Here is a 25,489-nt window from a genome sequence, read left to right as displayed (position 1 = left end):
ATGCTCAGGTGGAACCTGTATACCTTTTTAGGATTTAGCCTTTGAAGTCCCAGAACATTATTTCTGCTGCATTGCTAGTCAAGCAAGTCACTACAGCCAGCAAAAATTCAAGAAGGGGATTAGACTCCATCTCTTGATAAAGAACATTTGTGCATGGGAAGAGAAAGAATTGATGGCAGCTATGTTTAGATGCTCTTTACCACACCAACATTGAGAGTCCCTGACATAATTGGCACACTACTAGATTCAGTACAGTTGTACTATTTTAGAACTTTAAAGATCAGAGATTACATTATTAACGTATTAATTGTTAATTATTATGCCCCACTTTTTTATCTACCCAGTGACTTATTTCACTCAAGTCCACAAGGAATAGAAAACATGTTTTTTATTTTTAAGTCTTTTGTTCATTAGATATATATCAAAATCTAGAGAAATGTTACGCTTTCATTAGTCTTAGTCCTTAGCAGTGAAAAGCTGAAGGAGTAATGAAATGCAGTCAGATAAAATTTTTATCTTTTGCATTTTGCAGATAACTCAAGAGTAAAAAGATCTAAAGTAACACAAGAGAACAAAATACATCATAAACTAGGTAAGATTAGTTCTGTCTTTTAATGTTTTCATATAATAAAACCTCTGTTTCTAAATATAACTTAATCTTTTCAAGCAGGGGGAAGTATTATTTGGATTAATTGGCAGATAAATTAAAACTATATATTTAGTTTTCATGAATTTCACACTAAATCATCACAGGCCACTGAGTTTCTTTATTGTCAATATGTAAATCCTATAGCTCTTTCACTCTTTCTGTCATAGTAAGAATATGATCCCGCCTAGGCTAAGAACCTAGGATGTAGAATTCTCTAAAATATAGCTGCTAGGTAGATGGCATCCCTGACAACTTCTCCTCCCATTTTTTATCCAGTTCACTCCTAACTAAAGCAGTAGATAAGGTAGCAAAGTAGTACTAGCCTGGGGACTGGGGCACCTATAGAGATCTATGTGAGGATTGAAACTGTGCGGTTCCACCACAAAGAGATATTTGCCAGTCAGAGTTCATGGAACCTCCCACCTTTGTGGAATTGGAGTGGCTTTTTATGTTTCTGCTTGTACTTGAGTCTGTGAGTGCTCCTGCACTTGTGCCTGGAGAGAACCAGTGGGGCTTTCTCTAATTGCTTCAACCACAAACTCATATCTCAGTATTTTGCAAGCCCATCTGAAGAGAGATTGCTATACCTTGCTTAATGCTTGTCTTGGAGTGGAATGCTGACTAGAGTCAGAAATAGGCAAACAAAAGAAAAAATGTTCCTGGGCAGGGGCTCTCCAGCATTATCTTTAAGAATTATCTCTAGGAATAGTAGACAACTTCTGGTGAGCTGGGACTTTTATAGTAGATGAATAACAGTTAACAAAAGAATTGTGAGCACATTCAGAGGTTCAATTATAGTGTAGAAGGCTTCTTGGTACTAAAATATCATAATTTTTCAGTTTAAAAAGTCAGCAAATTAACTGAAAGTGAAGATAGTCACTGATAAGAGCTCAGTTAGTAGTAGGTGTTGACATGGAAGAAATTCCTGAGAGTAGAAATATAATCCATGAGGAAAAAGATATCCAATGAATAACATGGAGGCAGCAGACAAAACATGCAAATAATAGGATCTCTAGAAGAAAGAAAACACTTAAAGAAAAGAGAAAACTTCCTGAGTTAAATATAAGCTTGAATCTGCAGTTTGAATGAGTTTACCAACTGGCAGACAGAATTATTGAAAAAGATACTTCTACACATAAAGTGAATAAAATTCCTAAATTGTAAGGATAGAGGGAAATTTCCATGCAGAAAGAAAAAAGTTAAATGACTAAGCACTGCCCATCCATGTAATACTGGAAGAATAAAGTAACTTCTGTAGTCTGCTTTCAGAAATGCATTACAATCCGTTTAATTTTATACCTACCTAAGATACCTTTCTGATAATTGTTTTCCAGATAATACAAGATTTAGTTTACTCTCCTTCATGTAAAATATCCATGTTGGGTATTCTAATGTAAGTCACAATTGAGTCTGAAGAGAAGGAACGGTACTGAGGAATGAATCTTGAAATATATGTGGTTAAATTTAAATAATGTGTATTTATTTTCTATTGCTGTGTACTAAATTATAACAAATTCAATGGCTTAGAAAACACGTGTTTATTATCCCATGATTCCTGTGGACTAGGAGCCCAGGCACATATTAGCTGGGTCCTCTGTCCAGCTTTTCACAGACTGCAGTCAGAAGTGTCAGCCTGGGCTGTAGTCTTGTTTGAGGTGGAGTCCTTTTCTATGCTCATGTGCTTGTTGGCACAATTTAGGTCTTGAAATTATAGGACTGAGGTATCTGTTTTCTTGTTGTTTGTCAGCTGTGGGCCACTATTTTCAGCTTCTAGAAGCCATCTGCAGTTCCTTGACAGATGGCACTTTTCGTAGGCCCCCTCACAGTAGGCAGCTTCTTCAAAGTCACCAAGGAAGAATTTCTTTCTGCCTCTGCTAGATAGTGCCTTATATGTATATCATACATTGTCATGTATATAATCATAATGTAATCACAGGAGTGACTTCCCATCATGTTTGCCATATGCTGTTGTTGAAAAGAGCATCCTAGGGGACGGGATTCAATGCTGATTACCTTGTGGTGTGTCTACTACTTAATGCTAATTCAATTTGGGATTTACAAGTGTTAAGTAGGGTTTTTTGTACTAATACTTTGAAATGCACACCATCTTAAAAGTTGGTATGGTAGGGAGGAAAATAGGGGCAGAAAAGGGATGATAAAAGTATGGTAGTCCATTCTTATTCACAGTTTCAGTTATCTATGGTCAACCATGTTCTGAAAATATTACATGGAAATTTTCAGAAATAAACAGCTCCTAAGTTTTAAATTGCCTGCCATTCTGAGTGGTGTGATGAAATCTCCCATAGTCCTACTTCATCCCCTCCGAGATGTAAATCATCCCTTGGTTCAGGGTATCCACACTGTATACCTTACCTGGGTGATTTACTTGGTAGCTGTCTGGGTTATCAGATCTATTATTGTGGCTTTACAGTGCTTGTGTCCAAGTTACCCTTATTTTACTACTAATGGCCCCAAAGTGCAAGAGCAATGCTGCTAGCAATTTGGATATGCCAAAGAGAAGCCATAAAGGGCTTCCTTTAAGTGGAAAGGTATGTATGTATAGGAAAAAACATAGCATATATATAGTGTTTGGTACTATTCGCAGTTTCAGGCATCCACTGTGGGTCTCGGAACATATCCCTGGTGGAATAGAGGGGCCTACTGAAGTCTAAAAGTTTCATTTTACCAAATGAGAAAAAAAGAGAGGATAACCTGTCTTGGTAAGGAAAATAATTTTTATATATAATCATAAAAAATAAGTTTAATTTTTGAGTATCGAGAATGGATGTTAACTAATATTAGAGAGAAAAAGTACAGCACAACTCTGAAGTGACCAAGAAGGAGAGGGGAGAAAAGAAATGGTCATTTGATCAAATCAATAAAAATTAGAAGAATCACTAATATAACTTGTAAATATGAAGTAAGATGGAAGGAATAAAAGGAAGCTTCTTATACTAACTATGAATAGATTGAATTCCTCTAATAAGATAGAGACTTTCCATTTGGTTAAGTAATACAAATTGACCTATGTGTTTATAAGAAACACTTAAGACAAGTTTTAAAATAAAAGGTTGTCAAAGAATTAGGTAGGCTAATGTAAACAAAAATAGTACAATTTTAATATTAGGCAAAGTGGAATTTAAGGTTAAAATAAAAGTGCTGGACAGGGTAAGGAAGGACATTCAATGGTAACATGAATAATTTATGAAGAAGATAGAAAAATCATAAACTTTTGCTTACCAAACAATCTAGCAACTAAAATATATAAAGTAATAACTAAGAAAAAACAAGGAGATTTTTATTTAACAATACAGTTAGACTGGGAGATTTTGATAAACCATTTTTAGAATTAATTCTAGCAAACAAAAACAAATAACATAAGAATTTGATTACATAGCTAACTAACTCTGCTGAGTTTAGAGAGCTTTGCACTGTTCAAATAAAGTGAGTCGATATATGTGTTATGCACACAGACACAAGCACAAATGACTATCCTGATGTGTGCATTTCCTATTATGGAGCATTTAGATGTCTTTCAATTTAATATTTATTTTCTATTTCTGTTATAAACAGTATTACCATACATGTTCTTTAATTACAGCTTTGCCCATTTTTGTGAATATTATTACAAACTAATTCTCTAGAAATGAAATTTGAGTCAAAGAGTATTATAATTATAGGTATTGTCAAATTGTCTTCAATTACTTTACATTTTTACCTATAATATATGAGTTCCTGTGTACCTTTAATATCATTAACCCTGTGTATTATTAAGTTTTAAATCTTTGCTAATCTAGAAGCCTAGTATTTCACTGGCATTACTTTAATTATTAGCTCATATGTCTTAAAATTTTGTTGTAGTGTTTTGTCTAGAAGCATCATCAGTGTTCTAGAAGGTAATGTTAATCTTTCCACTGCAAAGTATCATTCAACTGAACATTTATACGTTTACATGTTTGTATAATCTTTTTACAGTATTACCCTCCAACACACCAAATGTGCGCAGGACCAAGAGAACACGATTGAAACCTTTGGAATACTGGCGAGGGGAGCGAGTAGATTACCAAGAAAGGGAATCAGGTAAAATTTACATTTTAATGCCTGACAAAAAATAATCATGAGGATTGCTACAGTTTATTTATATATATTATGCGCTAAGCACTGTCCTACATATTTACATACATTATCTCATTTAATCATCATCTCATCAAAATGTGACTAGAGTAGATTGAAATTCAGATGTCTCTAATTACTGTCAAGATGTGGATTTCTTTTTCTTTTTGGTGGCAGTTTAAGGTGTTTGTGGCTTTATAGAGTGTTATTATTTCTATACTATGTAACAAGGTTTCTAATTGCATAAAATTAATCATTAAATCAGAACATGTATTTCTACAGAAATGTTAGAGGGTGGACAAGAAAGTGTGGTCAGTGCTATCTTGAAGTTATTTTTTCTCTTGGATGGATGTATCAAAGTCAAAGGACTGAAATTCACATTCGGATTGCTATAAAGATTTCATTGCTGGCCTTTTGTTATAAACCTTCACTGATGACGGTTGCTTTCAAGCAACAGAAGTCATTTAATCATTTAATCAGTGCTTCTAGATTTAGGATAGTGAACACATTAGGGAAATGGGTTGGCGTTTATGTTATTTGAAGTATTAGCTCTAGAATGTAGTAATGATAATGTTCTTTGTACTTTGTAAGGAAATTGCTATAATAATCTAAAAGAGCTCTGTATTAAAGTTTTCAGTTTCCCAGATTTGATATTTTTTCTTTTTTGTTGTTAAATTTCAGGAGGATTTGTAATTGGTGGAATACTGTCCCCTGACACAGTATCATCTAAAAGGAAGGCTAAAGGAGAAACGAAAAAAATGAACAAAATAGTTAATAGGAAAAGGATCTGTCTTGATGATGATGAAAGAAGTATGAACTTTTCTTTAAAAAATTATTTTATTGTTGTTCAATTACAGTTGTCTGCATTTTCCCCCCACCATTCCCCCCCCCCCCAGCCAAACCCACCTGCCTCCTTTGCTTTTACCCTCCCCCTTGGTTTTGTCCATGAAGATTTTTTTTGAAGTGAATTTACTCCAATATATCACACCAGAAGTTTTCATAGATAGATTTCAAAATTCACAAAGATCTACTTCTCAAAGCACTGTTATTTATAAAATAATCTAATAGTTACTCTCAGAGTATGAACTTACTTCTGAAAGTTACTTTCAGAGTATGAACTTATTTCTGAAATATACTTATATTCCCTGTGCTGTACTTTACATCCCATGACTCTTTTGTAACTACCTGTTTGTACTTCTCAATTCTTTCTCATTTTTCATCCAGCTCGTCCTCCTGCCCCAAATCTGGCACCAATCTGTTCTCTGTATCTGAGTTTGTTTCTGTTTTGTTTGTTCATTTGTTTTTTAGATTCTACATGTCATACGGCATTTGTCTTTCTTTAACTTATTTCACTTAGCATAATATCCTCTAGGTCTATCCATGGTTGTTGCAAATGGTAAGATTTTATTCCTTTTTTTATGGACAAGTAATATTTTATTGCATATATGTATCTTTTTTATCATTTGTCTATCAATGGAAACTTTGGTTGCTTCTGTATCTTGGCTATTTGTAAATACATGCTGCAGTGACCATAGGGGTGTGCATATCTTTTCATATTAGTGTTTTGGATTTCTTAGGCTAAATACTCAGAAGTGAAATTGCTGGATCATAAGGTAGTTCTGTTTTTTATTTTTTGAAAAACTTTCATTCTGTGTTCCATAGTGGGTGCATCAATTTGCAATCCCATTAACAATGCATGAGGGTTTCCTTTTCTCCACATTCTTGCCAATACTTATTGTTTGTTGATTATTCTGACAGGTGTGGTTTTAATTTGAATAGTGATGTTGAGTTTCATTTTATATGTTTATTGGCCATTTGTATATCCTCATTGGAGAAATGTCTATTCAGATCCTCTGGCTATTTTTAAATTGTATCACCTTTTTTTTTTTTTTTTTTTTGCTGTTAAGTTGTATGACTTAACAGTTTGTGACCAACCCATTTTTGGATGTATCGTTGGCTGATACCTACTCCCATTCAGTAGGTTGTCTTTTTGGTTGGTTGATGGTTTTCTTGGCTGTGCAAAAATCCTTTAGTTTGATGTAGTCCTACTGGTTTATTTTTTGTTTTGTTTTGCCTGTTTGAGGAGACATCCAAAAATATATTACTAAAGGTGAATTCTAAGAGTTTACAGCCTATATTTTCTTCTAGGAGTTTTATGATTTTGTGTCCTGCATTTGAGTCTTTGATCCATTTTGAATTTATTCTTGTACATAGTACAAGAAAGTGGTTTACTTTCATTTGTTTACATGTACCTGTCTAGTTTCCCCAATGTCATTTATTGAAGAGCCTGTCTTTACTTCATTTTATATTCTTGCCTTCTTTGTCATAGATTAATAGGCCCTATATATATAGGTGTGGATTTATTTTTGAGCTCTCTATTCTATTCCATTGATGTATGTGTCTGTTTTTATGCCAGTACCATGTTGCTTTGATCACTATATAGCTTTGTAACATAGTTGATAGCAGGTTTTGTGATACCTCCAACTTTGTTCTTCCTTCTCAAGGTTGCTTTGGCTATTACGGATCTTTTGTGGTTCTATATATATATATTAGGATTATTTTTTCTAGTTCCATGAAAAACACCATTGGTGTTTTGGTAGGGACTCTGTTGAATCTGTAGATTGCTTTGGGTACTACAGACTTTTTTATGATGTTAATTCTTCCTATTTGTGACCATGGTATATTCTTCCATTTATTTGTATGTGTTTTAATTTTTTTCTTCAATATGTTACAGTTTATTGAATCCTGGTCTTTTAACTCCTTTGTTAAATTTATCCCTAAGTATTTTTTTGATACGATTGTAAATTTGATTGTTTTTTTAAATTTCTCTTTCTGATAGTTCATTATTGATATATAAAAATGCAATGAATTTCTGAATATTAATTTTGTATCCTAATTTATTGAATTCATTTATCACTTCTAAAAGTTCTTTTGGTAGAATCTGTAGGGTTCTCTATATAGTATGTTAATAATCATAATTTTACATCTTCCTTTCAAATTTGCATGCCATTTATTTCATTTCTTGTCTGAATGTTGTGGTCAGGACTTTTAATGCTTTGTTGAATAAAAGTAATGAAACTGAACATCCTTGTCTTGTTCCTGACTTTAACGATAGTACTTTTAGCTTTTCACTATTGAGTATGATGTTAGATGTAGGTTTGTCACATATGACCTTTATTATGTTAAGACATGTTTCCTCAGTTTTCACTTCACTGAGAGTTTTTTTTCATAAATAGATGCTAGATTTTGTCAAATGCTCTTTTTTCATCTATTCATATGATTATGTGGTTTTGACCCCATATTTTGTTTATGTAGTAGTCACATTAATTGATTTGCAGATATTGAATCAACCTAGCATCCCAAAGAATAAGCCCTCTTGACCAGGGTTTACGATCTTTTTAATGTATTGCTGAATTCAGTTTGTTAATAGTTTGTTGAGGATCTTTGTATCTATGTTCATCATAGATATTGGACTATAATTTTCTTTTTTTGTAATTTTTTTCCTGTTTTTGGTGTCAGGGGAGTACTGGCCTTGTAAAATGAGCTTGCAAACCTTCCCTCCTTGAATTTTTTTGAAATAGCAAATTTGAGAAAGACAGGTGTTGATTACTTTATGAATATCTGGTAAAATTCACCTATGAAGCCATCTGGTCCAGGACTTTCGTTTGGGAGAATTTGATTACTGATTCTATTCATTGGTACCTCTTGATTTAGCTTTGGAAAATTGTATGTTTCCTGGAATTTATCCATTTCCTCCAGGTTGTCCAATTTATTGTCATATAATTGTTTGTAGTATTTTCTTATAATCCTTTATATTTTCATGGTATCAGTTGTCACTTTTTTCTTCTTTCATTTCTGATTTTATTTGTTTGAGTCCTTTTTTTTTTTTCTCGATGAGTTTGGTTAAAGGTTTGTCAATCTTGTTTTACTTTTCAAAGATCCAGTTTCATTGGTCTTTTGTGTTGTTTTTTTAGACTATTTTATTTCCACTCTGATCTTTCCACTTAATTTTTTCCTTATTCCTCACTTTGATTTTTGCTTGTTTTTTTTCTAGTTTCTTAGGTGTAAGTTTAGATTGTTTATTTAATATTTGACTTGCTTCTTGAGGTAAGTGTATATTGCTGTGAATTTCCCTCATAACTGCCTTGGCTGTGTCTCATAAATTTGAGGTCATTGTATTTTTATATTTGTCAAGGTATTTTTTTTGACTTCTTACAATCTTATTTTTAACCAATTTGTTATTTAGTAGCATGTTATAGAGCCTCCATATGTTTGTGTGGTTTTCAGTTCTTCTTGTAATTAATTTTTAGTTTCATACCATTGTGATCAGAGAAGGTACTTGATTTGATATGATTTCAATCCTCTTAATTTATTGACACTTGTTTTTCGGCCTATCATGTAGTCTACCCTGGAAAATGTTACATGTTCATTTGAAAAGAATGTGTATTCTGATGCTTTAGGGTCATGTGTTCTAAAAATATCTGTTAAACTTATTTGGTCTAGTATGTCATTTAAGACTGCTGTTTTCTTACTGATTTTCTGTCTGGATGATCTATTCATTGATGTTAATGGGGTGTTAAAGTCTCCTACTATTACTGTATTACTGTTGATCTCTCCCACATTTGGGTGGGTAAATGTTTATAAACCTATAGCCTCTCATTGAATTGATCACTTTATCATTGTGAAATATCCTCTTTGTCTTTTATTATATCCTTTGTTTCAAGTCTGTTTTGTCTGATATAAATATTGGCACCCTTGCTTTCTTTTCATTTTTGTTTGCAGGAAATGTCTTTTTCCATCCCTTTGTTTTTAGTTTGGGTGTATATTTCCATCCAAAATGGGTCTCTTGTAGACAGCATTAAGTATGGGTCTTATTTTCTTACCCATTTAGCCACCCTGTCTTTTGATTAGAGCTTGTAATTTCCTTTACATTTAAAATAATTATTGGTAGGTATGTAGTTAGTGCCATTTTATTGTTTTCTGATTGTTTTTGTAGTTTTTCTCTGGCCTTTCTTATTCTCCTGCTCTCATCTCCTTTATGTTGATTACTTTCTGGTTTGTTTTTGTTTGTTTGTCTGTTTGGATTCCATTCTTTTTATTTCTTGTATCTCTTGTGGATTTTTGGTTTGTAGTTACCCTGTGCTTCATGTATACCAAGCTGTGTTTATAGTAGTCTATCTTAAGTTGATGGTTGCTTAAATTTTAACACATTCTACAATCCCTATTATTTGTAATTGCTCTTCCATATTTGTGTTATTGTCTCTTATTTTTACTCCTTTTGTGTATTTGTGTGTTTTCCTTAATTTATTATTGTAATTATACATGATCTTTCAACTTTTGCCATTTAACCTTTTCACTAGCTTTTTGTTTTCTCTTTTTCCAGTCCTATCTGAGGATATGTTCATTGACCTTAGAGAGAGTGGGGGTGGGGAAGGAGGGAGGGAGAGAGGGAGGGAAAGAGAAAGAAAAACATTGATGTAGAAGAGAAACGTTTATCAGTAGCCTCCTGTATGTGCCCCCACTGGGGATCAAACCCTCAACCTAGGTCTGTGCCCTGACTAGGAATCAAACCCACAACCTTTTGGTGCACAGGACAATGCTACAAACAACTGAGCTAACTGGCCAGGGCCACACTGCTTTTATTATGTTTTTGTTTCTGTCAGTGAGAAGTTTTTCTATCCCATATTTTTTATTCATATTTTTATTTTTTCATAAGAAGTCCCTTTACCATTCCTTTTAATACTGGGTTGGTGGTGATGAAGTTCTTTAGCTTGTTTGGGAAGCTCTTTGCATTTCTGTCAATTCTAAATGATAGACTTGCTGAGTAGAGTAGTCTGGGATGTAGATCCTTGCTGTTCATCGCTTTGAATATTTCATGCCAGTTCCTTCTGTTCTGAGCTTGGAGACACCTGGGAGAGGCCATACTGAAAACTGAGGCTAGCTGTTACTGGTGCTGGGCTTTGGGCCACTTATCAAGAGGTACAGGGTATGTTGAGGCTAGCCATTGCTTGTTTGTGGTTTGCGAACCTTTGAGAGATTTTAGCAAAGTCCTCAGCAATGGCTGAGGCTAGTTGGTTGCGTGGAACAACTGCTGAAACAGATTCAGTCAGGGCATAGGCGTTGGGAGGATGGGTTCTCAGGGAATCACCAGGGTGTGGTGAGTGGTGTTAGCTGGTTAATGGGTTCTCAGACTTGGCATCTACTTGCTCCTGCAGGCTGTGTGTGGGGAGGGCTCAACAAAGGAACAATGGTGCCTATTAGCACTTTTGTCTGAGAGTTGCCCTTCCAGTCCTTGCCCTGAAGCCAGACAATTCCATTTCTCCTTGAATATCTCTGGCACTTTTTGAGCTGCTCTCCCTTTCTCTGGAGCTCAGGGCCAATGTTTATGAATGAGTGAGTCTGTGCCTGGATTCCCATGGGTCTCCAGTAGCCCTCCATTTCACCCAGTTGGAATCCCCACTTACATTCACAGGTAGGTATTGTGGGGACTCATTTTTCCAGGCACTGGTGCTTCAGATTAGCAAGCAGAGTGTGGGGCTGGGACCCCTCACTCCTCAGGGAGACCTCCATAGCTGAGATATTCCTCCCCATTCTTAAACACTAGAGTGGGTATGGGTCCAGCCTTTTTCAGATCTCTGCTCCTCTTATCAGTCTCCATGTGTCTTCTTTTTATATACTTAGTTATAGGAATTCTTTTTGAAAAATTTCAATGTATTTATTTATTCTTTTAAAAATATGTTTATTGTATTTTTTCCATTACCATTTAGTCCCCTTATACCCCCATCTCCCACAACGCTGCTGTTCATTTTCATGAATGAACAGCAGTGTTGTTCTTTTTCCTTTTTCTCAGTTCTTCACCCTCTAACCTCCCCCCAACCTTAGCTGTCATTCTGCTTTCTTATGAGTCTGTCTCTATTTTGCATGTTAGTTCAGTTTATTAGATTCCACATATGAATGAAATCATATGGTATTTTTCTTTCTCTGACTGGCTTATTTCACTTAGTATAATGCTTGCTCACACTGTCACAAAGGGTAAAGTTTTCTTCTTTTTCACAGCTGAGTAGTATTCCATTATGTAAATGTCCCATAGTTGTTTTATCCACTCATCTACTGATGGATACTTGGGCTGCTTCCACATCTTGGTGATTGTAAATAATGTTGCAGTGAACAGAGGGGTGCTTATGTTCTTTCAAGTTAGTTTTTGGGTTCTTTCAGACATATTCGCAGGAGTGGGATTGGTGGGTCAAAAGGCAGATCCATTTTTAATGTTTTGAGGTTTCTCCATACTGCTTTCCTCAGTGGCTGCACCAGTCTGCATTCCCACTAACAGTGCAAGAAGGTTCCCCTTTCTCCACGTCATCACCAGAACTTGTTATTTGCTGATTTATTGAAGATAGGCATTGTGACAGGTGTGAGATGGTATCTCATTGTGATTTTAATTTGCATTTCTCTGATTATTAGTGACGGAATCTTTTCATATTTCTATTGGCCATCTGTATGTTCTCTTTGAAGAAGTGTCTATTCAGGTCCTTTGCCCATTTTTTAATTGGGTTGGTTTTTGGGTTTTCTTTGGTGTTTTGTTTTGTAAGTACTTTATAAATTTGGGATGTTAACCACTTATCTGATGTATTGGCAAGTATGTTCTGCCATTCTGTGGGTTGTCTTTTTATTTTGTTGATGTTTTCCTTTGCTGTGCAAAACCTTTTTATTTTGATGGAGTCCCATTTGTTTGTTTATTTTTCCCTTGCCTGGAGAAATAGATTCAATAAAATATTACAATGAGCAATGTCTGAGATTTCACTGCTTGTGTTTTCTTCTAAGATTTTTAAGGTTTCGGGTATAACATTTAAGTCTTTAATCCATTTTAAATTTATTCTTGTGTGTGGTGTAAGAAGGTGGTCTAATGTCATTTTTCTGCATGTATCTGTCCAATTTTTCCAACACCATTTATTGAATAAACTATCTTTAGCCCATTGCATGTGCTTGCTTCTCAGTTGAATATTGACTGTAAAGGTGTGGGTTTATTTCCAGACTCTCTATTCTGTTCCATTGATCTATGTGTCTGTTTTTATGCTAGTACCAGGCTGTTTTGATTACTATGGACTTATAATGTAGTTTCATATTAGGTAGTGTGATTCCTCCAACTTTGTTCTTCTTTCTCAGTATCACTCTTGTTATGTGGGGCCTTTTTTTGTTCCATATAAATTTTTGAAATATTTGTTCTAGTTCTGTGAAATATGTAATTGGAATCTTGATAGGACTGCATTGAATCTATAGATTGCTTTGGGTAGTATGGACCAGTCTTCAAGTGGCCCTCCAGGATTGTTATTCTAAAACTTAGTTTTAATTTTAATGTGTATATGGGTGGTGGTGAGTACAGCCCTTACCAACCCCACCATCTTGACAGGAAGTCCAATTGATTTTATTAAAAAATAAACCAACCATTAATAGTATTGTATAAAAGATTTCTGCATGAGTAAATGACGCTGTGAAATAAAGCTGACCTTTTCAATGCCCAGCTATGGTTAAAATTGACTTTTTGATGACTTCTTTCTAACGTGTATTGTGTACTTCCAGCTCTCTTTGAGAATGTGCAAAACCATTTAACTTCTTGATACAGGAGTTCAAGAGTTGTCATGTTATAACAGGTGTACATAAAATAAGAAATATAGGATGTTTGCTTTTATATTAAATCATTATGGTTTTGGAGATAGTGCTTATCAGAATGGTCATTCATAAGTAGGAAGAGATTGTTATGCCTCTGGCAGTTTTCCTTTAAAACTTGTCCATAGCTGTATTTCCTATTGGGTTTTTTTTTTTAAATAGAAATGAATTTTAAGTACATAGTTTATATTTCCATTGTATTTCTTTTACAGAGGAAAAATTAGTGCTAAATCTGAATATACCTCTGGGAGATCCTTTGCAGCCAACAAGGGTAAAGGACCCAGAAACAAGAAAGATTGTTCTCATGGGTAAGATCAAGAATAATATTGAAAATGCTTAATTTAATAGCTAATACGTACAAACTGCTGGCTTGCTGACCGGCCTGTCTAATTTCTCTTTCCAGCTCTTTGAGAACCAATGCCCAGTAGAGGGCCTAACTTCAATAAGCAGCCCATATGAGGAATACTCTGGGGGAGCATTGATGGCAGACAACTTTTAGGGGATCTATAGCACCTTATGCATCTGTGCTCTGGGATACAAGTGTTACTGTCAGTCATGCTGCCTTCCCTGATAGGGTGCAGGTCTTTGACCAGGAGGATACATGGGCTGTTTATGAGGAACTGTAGCAAGTTACCTGGCAGACACCAGGATACACTCTTACTATGAAACCACAAAGGGATTGTGGACAGGATTTGGAAAGCCTTCTTGGCAATGAGGTTCCAATAATGGTACCTGGGACATGAAACCTTTGGGTGATGCCTAGCAAGTGCATCAATCAGCCAAACAAATGCCACACTTAACTTTAGGGTTGGCACAATGTTGTAGATGCCTCCTGCTGTATTGAGTAGGCATTAAAAGTTAGATCTTGGCTGACCATGGGAGGTCCCAAAGGATGAGTGTAGTGTGGTGGGAGTAAGTAGTGGACACTCACATATTTACCAACAATACAGTATTTATGTATAGAAAATATTTACGCTTTAATAACTATTAGGACTATCTCAATGAATACCAAAGACCTTTTATCCCAAGTCATAGGACAAATAGGTCAAACCAGAGAGACTAATAGTATTCACACTTAAAATATTTACAGTGAAGTGAGTTCCATTTGAATTCTTAACAAAGTTATTTCTATATTCAGATAGTTTATTTGGTAGCAGAAGTAGAAGTATAGAGAATTTTGTTTAGTGCCTTAACTAAAAACATTGCTGTACTGTACCAGGTTAGAAAAGTTGTGTGTGTTGTTAGGACTTCATCACTTTTTGTCTGTTCTTGAGTCTGTGTATTTTGTATATTCTGTAAAGTGGGATTACTAGCATTCCCAAATATCCAAGGAAAGTCAGAAACTGATAGAAGAATGTATTAATTGTAGAACTGGAAAGGTTTACTAGTAAAAAAGAAACTCAAAAGGGAGTTAGTAATTTGTGAGCAACAGTTAGAGCTGTTACTTAGAGCATTTACCTGATAAATAAAAATATTGTTATGTAATAATTAGTCAAATAAACACAAAGGAATATATTGACATGAAGACTATATGTTCATATTGTGGGCTCTGTTAAACTTTTTAAATATATGGAAGTCTTTCTTATTTCTTAGCTACTTTTGTTTTTCATTTGAGCTTTAATAGAAATAATAGTAATACTGCCATTATTATTATTAATAGCTAAGACTTAACTAATGTTTACTTTGTGCCAGTGTTTTAATACTTCACACAAGTTAACTCATTTCATATTTGCAACTCTAACATAAACTATTATTTTATAAATAAGAAAATGTAGGCACAGAGAAAGGATAAGTAAGTTGGCTAAGGTTATACAGCTTGTAAGACAGAATTTGACACCTGGCATTCTAGCTCCAAAGTCAATGATCTTAATAACTTTTGACTTTCCAAGGCAGGTTTATGTCTAGAATGACTATTATAATTATTGTCTATATGTTATATAATTGAGCAAAGTCATTGCTATTGCCTTATATTTATATTAATATTTTACCCTTAGATATTTTAAGGCCACGAGATATGTATCAATTTTCAGTTGGACATGATGAGTTGAAAGTATATAAAACATTGGATACACCCATTTTTTCTACTGGGAAATTGATATTGGGACCACATCAGGAAAAGGGAAGGCAGCATGTTGGCCTGGATACATTGGTGAGTATATTTCTCTATATATATGTTTTGCTATTGGTACCTTTCTGTTTTACTGGACATGATGTGTCATTAAACATGCTGTTTTCTCAGAAATGATACCTTATTATAGTGCACAGATACTTCTTTTATTTGTTATATCTGTTTAGAGTTAGTCAAGCAATGGTTATTTAAAAGTTTCAGTGTTTAGCTAGCAGTATAGCCTTGAGATTCAGAAGTTTAAGGAATGGTCTTTACTTAAAAGAATCTTAGGATATTGGTTTGCACAGAGATCATTAGAATTTTAGAGCTGGAAGGGGTCATTAAAATTTAGTCTAAATCTCACTTCTTCGATCATGCAGTTTAGCAGTAAATAACTTAAGAGACTTCTTCCAAATCATGTAAGTAGTTAGCAGCAGATTTAGAATTGGAAGCTAGTTGTTTCAGTAAGTATTAAATAATATGTTACTGTATGTAAGTAATATTACAGGCTGAAGTTATAATGAGATTCAAGGCAAGTCAGTCTCTATCTCTACACAGGGAGATACACACTCCTGCAATACTGCTCTGGTGTATATGATGTTTCTGTTTCTGAATTTAAAAATTATAGAATTGAAAATCACCAAGTTTTAAGAAAATTTAATATTACATCAGCATTTAAATAATATTACATCTAAGGCACATTCTTCAGTAAATAACATTTCTGGAACCTATGAAATCATTGGTTACTAGGGGTATCACATTCAAAACAGTTCTTTATACTGAAAAAATTAAAGTAAGCTGTAAAAGGAGAAAAGGAAAGAACATCATTGAGTTTCTATTAACAACAAAGGGTAAATTGAGGCAAGGAAAGGGAAAGGTACACATGAGAGTCAAAAGAGTAATTTGTTACTACATCAGTATAACTAGAATCCAGATTTAAAGTATGTTAAAATATTCTTTAATCTAATCTTAAAATGTTATAGAACTCCAAACATTTTAACTAAAAGAGTAAAAATTATAAATTTAACTAACTAAAGTAATATATGAGTTCTGTATAATCTTTGAGGGACAATTAATAATGAGGATAGAGCATTATGAAATGTCATCACTGAACTAATAGTATTTACCTATTAAAATGTAATGCCTTTGCCTTTATTATGCAAAAGAAAATTGGAATAGTATGAGCTTGAAAATGTTTAACATGGCTAATATTTAAAGGACTCCATATTAAAACACAGGATATTATATTTTATAATTACTGAAATTACTATAATTAGTAGAAATTATTGGGAGATTATTTGTACTCATTTACATGTGACTCTTGGGTCATTTATTTTCCTAAGAAAATAAGTGAAAAGTTAGGGAAGCTGAACATATGTGGTTAATCATTGTAACATTGACAGCAATTACAATAATTAGAAACCATTGAAATGTATTGCAAGAAGAAAATGGTTATATTTATATTTTGACTTAGTAATGAGATAAACCATAAGATGATAAGCATTTATTTAGCACTTACATGTTCTAGGTACTGTACTGAGCATTTTATATTAATTTATATTGTATATTATTAATATATTTTTATATATTATTTTATATATTAAGTATATATTATTTTGAAAAATAGCTATATAAGAAGACCTTGAGGATAAATGTTTAAGCAAACTGTGCAAGATAAAAAAGGAACTATAGAAAAATAATATTTTATTAAGTGATTATAGCTGATTTTTATTTCTTCTAAATGTTGCCTTTAAGTTTTTATAATGAAAAGTAATAGAAGTTTTAATAAAAAGGGGAGTAATTTTACATTTTTAAAACATGAAGCACACTTTTAAATACAGTCATCTCTCAATACCTGACAGCTTCAGGACTCATCAAACCCTGTACTTGTTACATTTGACAAGAAAAAAAAATGCTTCATTACTAGGCACTTGCTTGGGAGTGGTCAGATTTGCCAGAACTTGTATGAGTCACGACACCGCCCCCCCCCCCCCCAAGAGGAAACGCTTCATTTTTTGGTACTTGTTTGTTTCGGCACTCCAAATTAATGATGAGTATCCAGGCACCATTGTATAGGTTTTTGAGAAACAAATAAAGAAGGATAAGTTGGAGAACTAGCATAGTTCATTAACTCTTTTTTCAAATTTAGTGCTAATCTCTATGAGAGAGAGAGAGAAAAACATTGTAGTAGATTTGTTAAAATCAGTTCACACAAGAACTCACAAATTAACTATGAGAACTTTCATAGAAGATAAGAAGAGATTAAGAAGTAGAAAAATTTAGAAGTTAAGTGATGTGAAAACAGAAGAAAAGCAGAAGACAGAAAGAAGACAAATGAGCCAAGGGTAGAAATATTTGAAAATTAGTGAATGTCATTTTGACAAATATGGTAAATAAAGGGAAATAATTAAACATTTATTTTGTCTTTCTCATATAAACCATATTATTAGTTAACTAAATAATAGATGAGGGGAAGTTTGTCCTTGTTAGAAATATTGTAAGCAATGAAGAAGGATTTTTAGAATGCAATATTACCATTTTGTAACTCCTGATAAATGATTAAATCTAGGCATTGAGTGTGAGTGTCTGCTCACATCTAAAGAGTGCAACCAGATGTTACATGCCTCCTGCTGGAAGAATATAAGATTGTTTATGAAGTAGTATTGCTCACTCCACCTTCTTAAAAAAACAGAAATAGAGAAGGAAAAAAAACAACAACCTAAATTTGATCAAGTCTCTACATCTACTAATTTACAGCAAATAAAGAATAGCAGACCTTTCAAGTGATAGGCTTGTATTCAGCAAAATCCAGATGCACAAAGATTTTTTTACACAAACTTTGCTGCTTTACTTTTCTAATACATAAGCTGCAAGGAATAAAAAAGACAGAACAAGGAGAAACCTGTAGACTAGGCTTTCTCAACCATAGCGCTGTTGACATTTTGGACTGGATAATTCTTTGTTGCGGTGGAGGGTGAGAAACTATCCTTTGCATTATAGGATGTTTAGAGGCATCCCTGGCCTCTACTCAATCAAATCTAGTAGTACCCTTCTAGTTGTGAAAATCAAGAATGTCCCCAGACATTGCCAATTGTCCCCTGAGGGTCAAAATCATGTCCAAATTGAGAACCACTATAGACTGAGTAATTTAAGACTCTTACTTGGATCCCAATTCAAACAAACCCTAAAATTATGATATTTGAGAGATAATTAGAAATTTGAACACTGAGTATTTGATATTAAACATTTATTTTTATGTGTGATGGCAGTGAGTGGTGTGGTCATATTTTATAAAAATACCTGATCTTTCAGTACACACTGAAATATTTGCAGATGCTTCATGGTTCTGGGCAGTTCAGAATAATATGGAATAGGAGAAGTAGAGAGACTTTGAATAGGGTTGGTTGTAGGTGTTAGATATTCATAGGAATTCATCATTCTATTACGTATTTCAATCCTTCTTAGTGAGCTGTTTGCAAAAATGGGAAGTGGTGTGCTTGGAGAGCCTTACTGTATAATAAGGAAAAAACACCTAAAAATATGCTTGACTTTCTAGGTAGTTTTGTTTGTTACCATTTGTCTTTTAAATTGAGGCAAATTATTTTTAGATGTAATAAAAATATTTGTTTTATTAAACTATAGAACTACCTTTAGAACCACTTCAGGAGCTCTTTTCCCACTTAGGGAATTAGTATATGTAGTAGTTAAGAACATGAATTTTGGAATTAAGTGCCTGAGTTCAAATCCCAACTCTGCCCATCTACACTATGACCTTAGAAAGCTACACCTCTCTGAGCCTCATTTTCTTCATCTGTGAAAAGCTATTAAAATAGCACCAGTTTCACTAGTAGGTACATACATTAGATGAATAAAAACAAAGTGCCCAGAACAGTGGCTGGTGCAAAGTATGTGTTATATAGGTGCTAGGTGCTAGCTGCTGTTGTTTTTCTGGTATTTTAGATTGATTTTACAAAATAGTAAAATAAAAAAAGGGGGAGGAAGAAGAAAAAGGAGGAAGAGGAGGATAATTTTCTATGGCAAAATATTCTTGATGGCTGAATCTCAAAATTTGAATGTCAATGTTTGAAAGCTTTACATCTTTTATTTAGTTGCCCCCCAAAACAGATCATTGTTATATCCTTCCATGTACGAAATATAAAATTTGCCACATTTGAATATGGAAGCCTATATGACCAAGAGTTAGATTTATCTTCTTTTACTTTCTTAATGTTGATTTTTATTTAAATGTGTGCTTTTATTTTATAGTTTTGCTTTTTGTTCTCTTTGACTCATCAGTCAGATAGTTACATGTCCTAAGCATGTAACTTTTAAAGAAGTTACATAATACCTAGCTATTTTTCTAGTATAGCTAAGCACTGTTCTTTATGAGTAGTTCTGAATTTTCATAAGCCAATAAATAATAAGGAAGAATAAAAGTTGTATTTTCTATTGCTGTTTTAACAACTTAAAACTAATTTAGTGACTTGAAATGTAGGTTAGAAGTCTGGTGTGCTGTACTCAGTACTCTGTTTAGCTTCTTACAAGGCTGGAATCAAGATGTTGGTTCAAAAGGTATAAGAGCTTAAGAGCCTCCTTTTTGGAGGCTCTTAAGATGAGTCTGCTTTCAAGTTCACTCAGGTGGTTGGTAAAATTCAATTTCATGTGGTTGTAGGACTGAGCTTCCCTTTTCCTCACTGGCTGTTGGCCAGGATGTAATTCTCAGCTTTTAGAAGTAGCCTATATTCCTTGGCTCATGCCCCTCTTATCTTCAGTGCTAGCAACACCACAGCTTATTCTCATGCTTTAAATTTCCTTGACTTCTCTACTTCACCTCTCTTCTTCTTCCAGCAGGAGAAATTCTCCATTTTTAAAGGTTTATGTTATTAGATTGGGTTAGGTAATCCCAGATACTCTCCCCATCTGGAGGTCCCTTTTGCTATATATACCATAACAAATTCTGGAGGCTAGCACATGAACATCTTTCGAAGGCAGTTCTTCTGCCTACCATCTTTATTGTAAATTTCTTTGGAGTATAGTTGTTGTGATGGATCAGTTTGAAATGAGTTGTTGTGATGGATCAGTTTAAAATCAGTTTGAATTTTAATTTTTAATTTTACAGGTTTTTTATGTTAACTTTGGTGACCTTTTATGTACCCTACATGAAACACCTTATATAATAACAACTGGGGATTCGTTTTATGTTCCTTCAGGTAAGAATAATTAAAGACAATTTCTGTCACATGGTTAATATTTATATAGTTGCTCATGAGCACTGTAAAAATGGAAGCCACAGTGGTCAAAATGAAGCATGATGTAACTAATGCCAAAGAAGTTTGGTACTTTTTTTTTAATATTGTCATTAGGTAAGTATATTGTGTTTTGATGCGTGAAAATTGAACAAGAGTTGTTTAGAATATTGCCAATTATAAAAATATCCAGTTAAAAAATACATTGTTTTATCCAGGGTGGAGGGAAAATTATTTCCCTTGTGTTATCTCTAGACATTAGGTAGTTGAACAATTTTAGTAGATTATTTTAAACATATAGAATAGTATGCTTCATTAGCTGTTGAAGAACATATCACTGGATATAGGAATTTTTATATGTTCCTTTGTTCATTCCTTCCTTCACAATTGTAATTGAGAGTCTATTAAGCATAGCTCTAAGAATGTGGAACACATAACAGGCAAAATTCCTGTCCTCATGGAGCTTGTATTCTAATGACAATAGTAACTTTGTCCTTTGTATGTGTCAACACTATTATGAATACTTTACATTTATTAACTCTATTTAATCTTAATATGCATCAATTTCTAATGTATAGAAAGTCACAGTATGGTACTCAGTGCTATAAACCTTCCTTTAGTGTGCTGTTTACCTGTATTTCACTTTTTCTGTTATTTATTACCTAATTTACTTAAGAGTACCATTTGCCTTTATTTTTTTAACTTTGAGATTTTATTATACCTTTTGTACTTACTTATATGTACATATGTCTGGTTTGGGAAAATCCACAGCAGTTCCAAAGACCTAATAACCATTGGGTTCAGAGAGATTTTCTTTTACTGTAACCTTTTCTAATTCATCTTTGTATTCATGATCAAAATGAAGTGAAATTTATATTCTTTCAAGCCTTATGTGGATCACAGATGGTGGTTATTAAGGAAGAGGTACTTTGGGATAGATGAATTGATTTTTGGTACCATATACTTTAATTGCCTGAGTGATGGCTAAACATTTAATCAAAAGGAAATATCTTATGGAAATAATTTTTAATTTTATTTTCTTATCACTTCTAGGTAATTATTACAACATCAGAAATCTCCTGAATGAGGAAAGCATTCTTCTTTTTACTCAGATAAAAAGATGAAAGATGAAGCAAAGTTTAAATACGTGTGTGCATGTATGTGTATATGTATAGGCATATACACACATGCCTATAGATATATAATAGTTTGTGCAGTTGGGACATTTAATTTGTAATTATTAGTGATATTTTAAAATAAAAATTTTATTTAGTTTTTTTGTGTACTTGTATCTGATAAATATTTCAAAGTCCTATATGTATCTTTCTAAGTTTCCATGAGTATACACAAAGCCTATAGTGATGCCCATATTCTTAGAATTTTAATAACATAAAAAGAATATCCAAATCACTGCTTCCACAGTGAAATATAGGATACTGTTCTTTGTCAGAAGAGATCTGATTAATGTGCCTATTCATTTAAAACATCTTTTCCAAATATTAGTTTTAAGTCACTAATCAAAATAATCCAGTAATAAAGAACTGTGGTAAATGGTACACCTATATTACTTTTCTAGGGCTCCCATAACAAAGTAGTACACACTGGGTGGCTTAAAACACAGTGTTATTGTTTCACAGTGTCAGAGGTTAGAAGTCTGAAATCAGTGTGTTAGCAGGGCCATGGTCTCTCTGAAACCCGCAGATTTCACAGTAATGCTTCTGTTTGGAACTTACCCTTCTATTAACCCAAGAGTCATTATGAACGATCATTACAAAATGACTCAAGCTTTCTTCTTAACATTATCGTGCACTAAAAATAGATGAAACAACCCAAATGTCCATCAAGAGGGAAATAAAGTAGTATGTTCATAAGGAATACCACTCAGCAATAAAACACATTTCTAATGAAAAATGGTGTACAGACTGATACACACAACACTGTACCATGGGGGAGGGTGGTTGGAACGCCAGGTGAAAAAGGTGAAGGAATTCAGAAGTACAAATTGATAGTTACAAAATAATCATGGGATGTACAGTATAGCATTGCCAATACTGTCAATAATATTGTAGTAACTGTGTGGTGTCAGATGGGTACTAGACTTACTGGGGGGATCACTTTGTAAATTATAAATATATGTCTAACCACGGTGCTATACACCTGAAACTAATATTGAACGTCAACTGTATTGAAGTCTTTGCTAAACTAATATCTAAGCTCATACAGACTGTTACCATTAACCACTACATTTTCCCTTTAGTGTGTTTTATGCTTTCTTGTTTTTTTTTGCATACCTAATAATTTTTCATTAAAAACTGGACATTTTAGGGAATACATTGTAGAAACTCTGGATTATATTTTATATCTCAGGTTTTTAAAAATTTTTATTGAATTTGTTGCATTGACATTGGGGTCTTTTGTGGTTCCACGTGAATTTTAGGATTGTTTTTCCTATTTGAAAAATGCCATTGGATTTTTTATTGCATTGAATCTGTAGGTGGCTTTGGGTAATATTGGCATATTAACAATACTCTCAGGTCAATAAACAAGGGATAGCTTTGAATTTATTTGTATCTTCCTCACTACATGGTTACATAGCAGATTCATTATGTGGCTGAGAGGGGCTGGAGCCAGGGTATAGGGTTGTTTCAAGACCTGCAATTGGATTGAGGTTGGATGGCCTGCCTTGGGGCCCAGATGGGCTTGTCTCCCACCTGGTTGCTGGGCAGGATTATGGCTAAGAGGGAAAGGAGCCTGGGCCTGGATGCTTCAGACTCTACAGCTGGGACTAAGATAGGCAGGCCCGTTACCCAGGGCATAGGCAGGAATTTGGGATTCCTACTGGGTCCCTTGGCAGATGGTGATGGTGTCAGGAGCAAGGTCAAACAGGGCTGGGTCTACAAGTGGACAGGGCTGTTTGGATCTGTACCCTGGACCATGGGGGCAATTATGCAACCTGGGCCCAGGTCTGCCTTCTCAAAATGTCCCTCCTTGGTCTTGGGTTATACTGGGATTTTATAATCTACCCGGATTCCAAATCTCTGAGAAAGGTACTTTCTTTTTTTGTTTCTTTCCTGTGGATAGCTTCCAAATTATTGTTGCTGAGAGGGTAGATCTTAAATGTTCGTAAGACCACTAGTCCCCTTTTTATAAAAAATATTTTACTGTTTCATTAATACCCTGAAACAACATTTCATGATAAATATAGTCTATACTATACATAATTTAAATAAACAATATAATGCTTTAATTGTATTATAAAGGAGGAAGTAAAGGAAAGGAGAGAACTATTAAAGAAAATAAGAGACTGATGCTTCATTTTCACTTTAAGTTTTTTGTATTTTTATTGGGTCAGTCTGTGAAAGAGACTACTACCAGTGTCATGCTTTATTTGAGAGGACATGATGCTAGTTTTAGTTATAAGGGATTGTAACTAATTCCTTGGTTTTTAACAACTATCATGAGTATTTGTGTGAATGAACTTTCTCTGAACATTAAACTTAGTTGAACTTTGATCTACATTGATATGAGTACTAACATTGGAAGTGAGGCCTCATGAGTGTTTTAAAGTCTGTGTTCTGCAAACACAGATGAATTTGTCAGCTACTGCTTCGAAAACATCATTGTTCATTCATTTTGTCATTTAGAAGAAGGAGTCCAATAGCTTGCTTGTGATTGGAGGTATCATTAATTTTCCAAGAGCTAATTTGTCAAGAAGCACAGGTTATGTCAACTGAGGTCATCTAGGTTTTTTTTCCCCCCTTTCATTCAGAAAGGAAACAAGATGAAAATGCTACACTGTCAATTGAAAATAGAATTTTTAGAGGAAAGCCAAGTACTCAAGGCCACCCAGAGCTTACAACTTACACATCTGCAAATGTCTTTCTGGCATGGATCCAGACAGATAAGTGAGTCTGGGGGAATAAAAGGACAAAAAGGAGGAATCTGCTATGTAATCACATATATATAGGGTTTAGGAAAATGTGCAAGGTAATCACAAGTGAAACCCATATTACAGCTAAATAACTTTTCTTGATGCTTTTTTATACATGATGTACATTAGTTTTCCATATATTTGGGCATAAATATATGTTATATATATGTCTATATGATACATATATAATACACATCTATATCTACTATCTAATTTTTTAAATTTTACAACACAGTAAATAGATATTCTTGTTTAAAAAAACTCAAAGGAGAAGAGGAATTCATTATAAGGGTAGTGGGTACATGATACTACTTCAAAGTGAACTGGACTCAATAAAGGATAATACCTGTTCTAGACACAGAGCTAAACAGTAAAATCTCTGCCACTACAATGGTTTTATTAATCCCTCCACCATTGCTTCCATTGCTGCTACCCCACTGATCTTACCTTCAACTCTCCTGACCTTGTACTGAATGCTCAAAACTGCCAAGACCACACCCAGTGGCAGAAGGACTGCAATTATTCGAGCTTTTGGAAATCAAGGAAATAGCCAGGCTGCTAAAACTCAAGTATATGCGCACAACCAAACTTTTGGGTGTCTAATGGGCATATAAATCCATCTTCCCAGTTTGTGAACTTGTAAGATTTTTCCAATTATTGTACCTTTTCATAATAATATAAATGCATTCTTCCTATCCAAAGGAATACAACCTAATCTTAGGGTTTCCTTCAATATTGGCCCTATCTCAATATTCTCCAATTCAAGGATTAAATGATAA

At 34.0% G+C, this 25,489-nt stretch overlaps 1 protein-coding gene across 6 annotated transcripts in view; it reads left to right on the top strand.

Annotated features, from left to right (window-relative positions):
• The window catches only part of CENPC (centromere protein C), a 67,533-nt gene extending 45,198 nt beyond the window's left edge, over positions 1 to 22,335 (top strand). For 4 of the 6 annotated variants that reach the window (XM_028506790.2, XM_036021234.1, XM_036021222.1 and 1 more), the window contains 7 exons: positions 533 to 592; positions 4,625 to 4,729; positions 5,444 to 5,572; positions 13,639 to 13,734; positions 15,421 to 15,575; positions 20,653 to 20,743; positions 21,833 to 22,335. In XM_028506790.2, coding sequence (XP_028362591.1) covers positions 533 to 592; positions 4,625 to 4,729; positions 5,444 to 5,572; positions 13,639 to 13,734; positions 15,421 to 15,575; positions 20,653 to 20,743; positions 21,833 to 21,903 — 707 coding nt within the window. In that variant the 3' untranslated portion in view covers positions 21,904 to 22,335. The remainder of the gene's footprint in view (positions 1 to 532; positions 593 to 4,624; positions 4,730 to 5,443; positions 5,573 to 13,638; positions 13,735 to 15,420; positions 15,576 to 20,652; positions 20,744 to 21,832) is intronic. The other 2 variants (XM_036021238.1, XM_036021225.1) reach the window with 1 other exon arrangement.
• The last annotated feature ends 3,154 nt before the right edge of the window (positions 22,336 to 25,489 follow it).

This window comes from Phyllostomus discolor, chromosome 1 (genome assembly GCF_004126475.2).
Source record: "Phyllostomus discolor isolate MPI-MPIP mPhyDis1 chromosome 1, mPhyDis1.pri.v3, whole genome shotgun sequence".
Lineage (NCBI taxonomy): Eukaryota > Metazoa > Chordata > Mammalia > Chiroptera > Phyllostomidae > Phyllostomus > Phyllostomus discolor.
The sequence above is the reverse complement of the archived record's forward strand: the minus strand, read 5'-3'. Positions and strand labels throughout refer to the sequence as shown.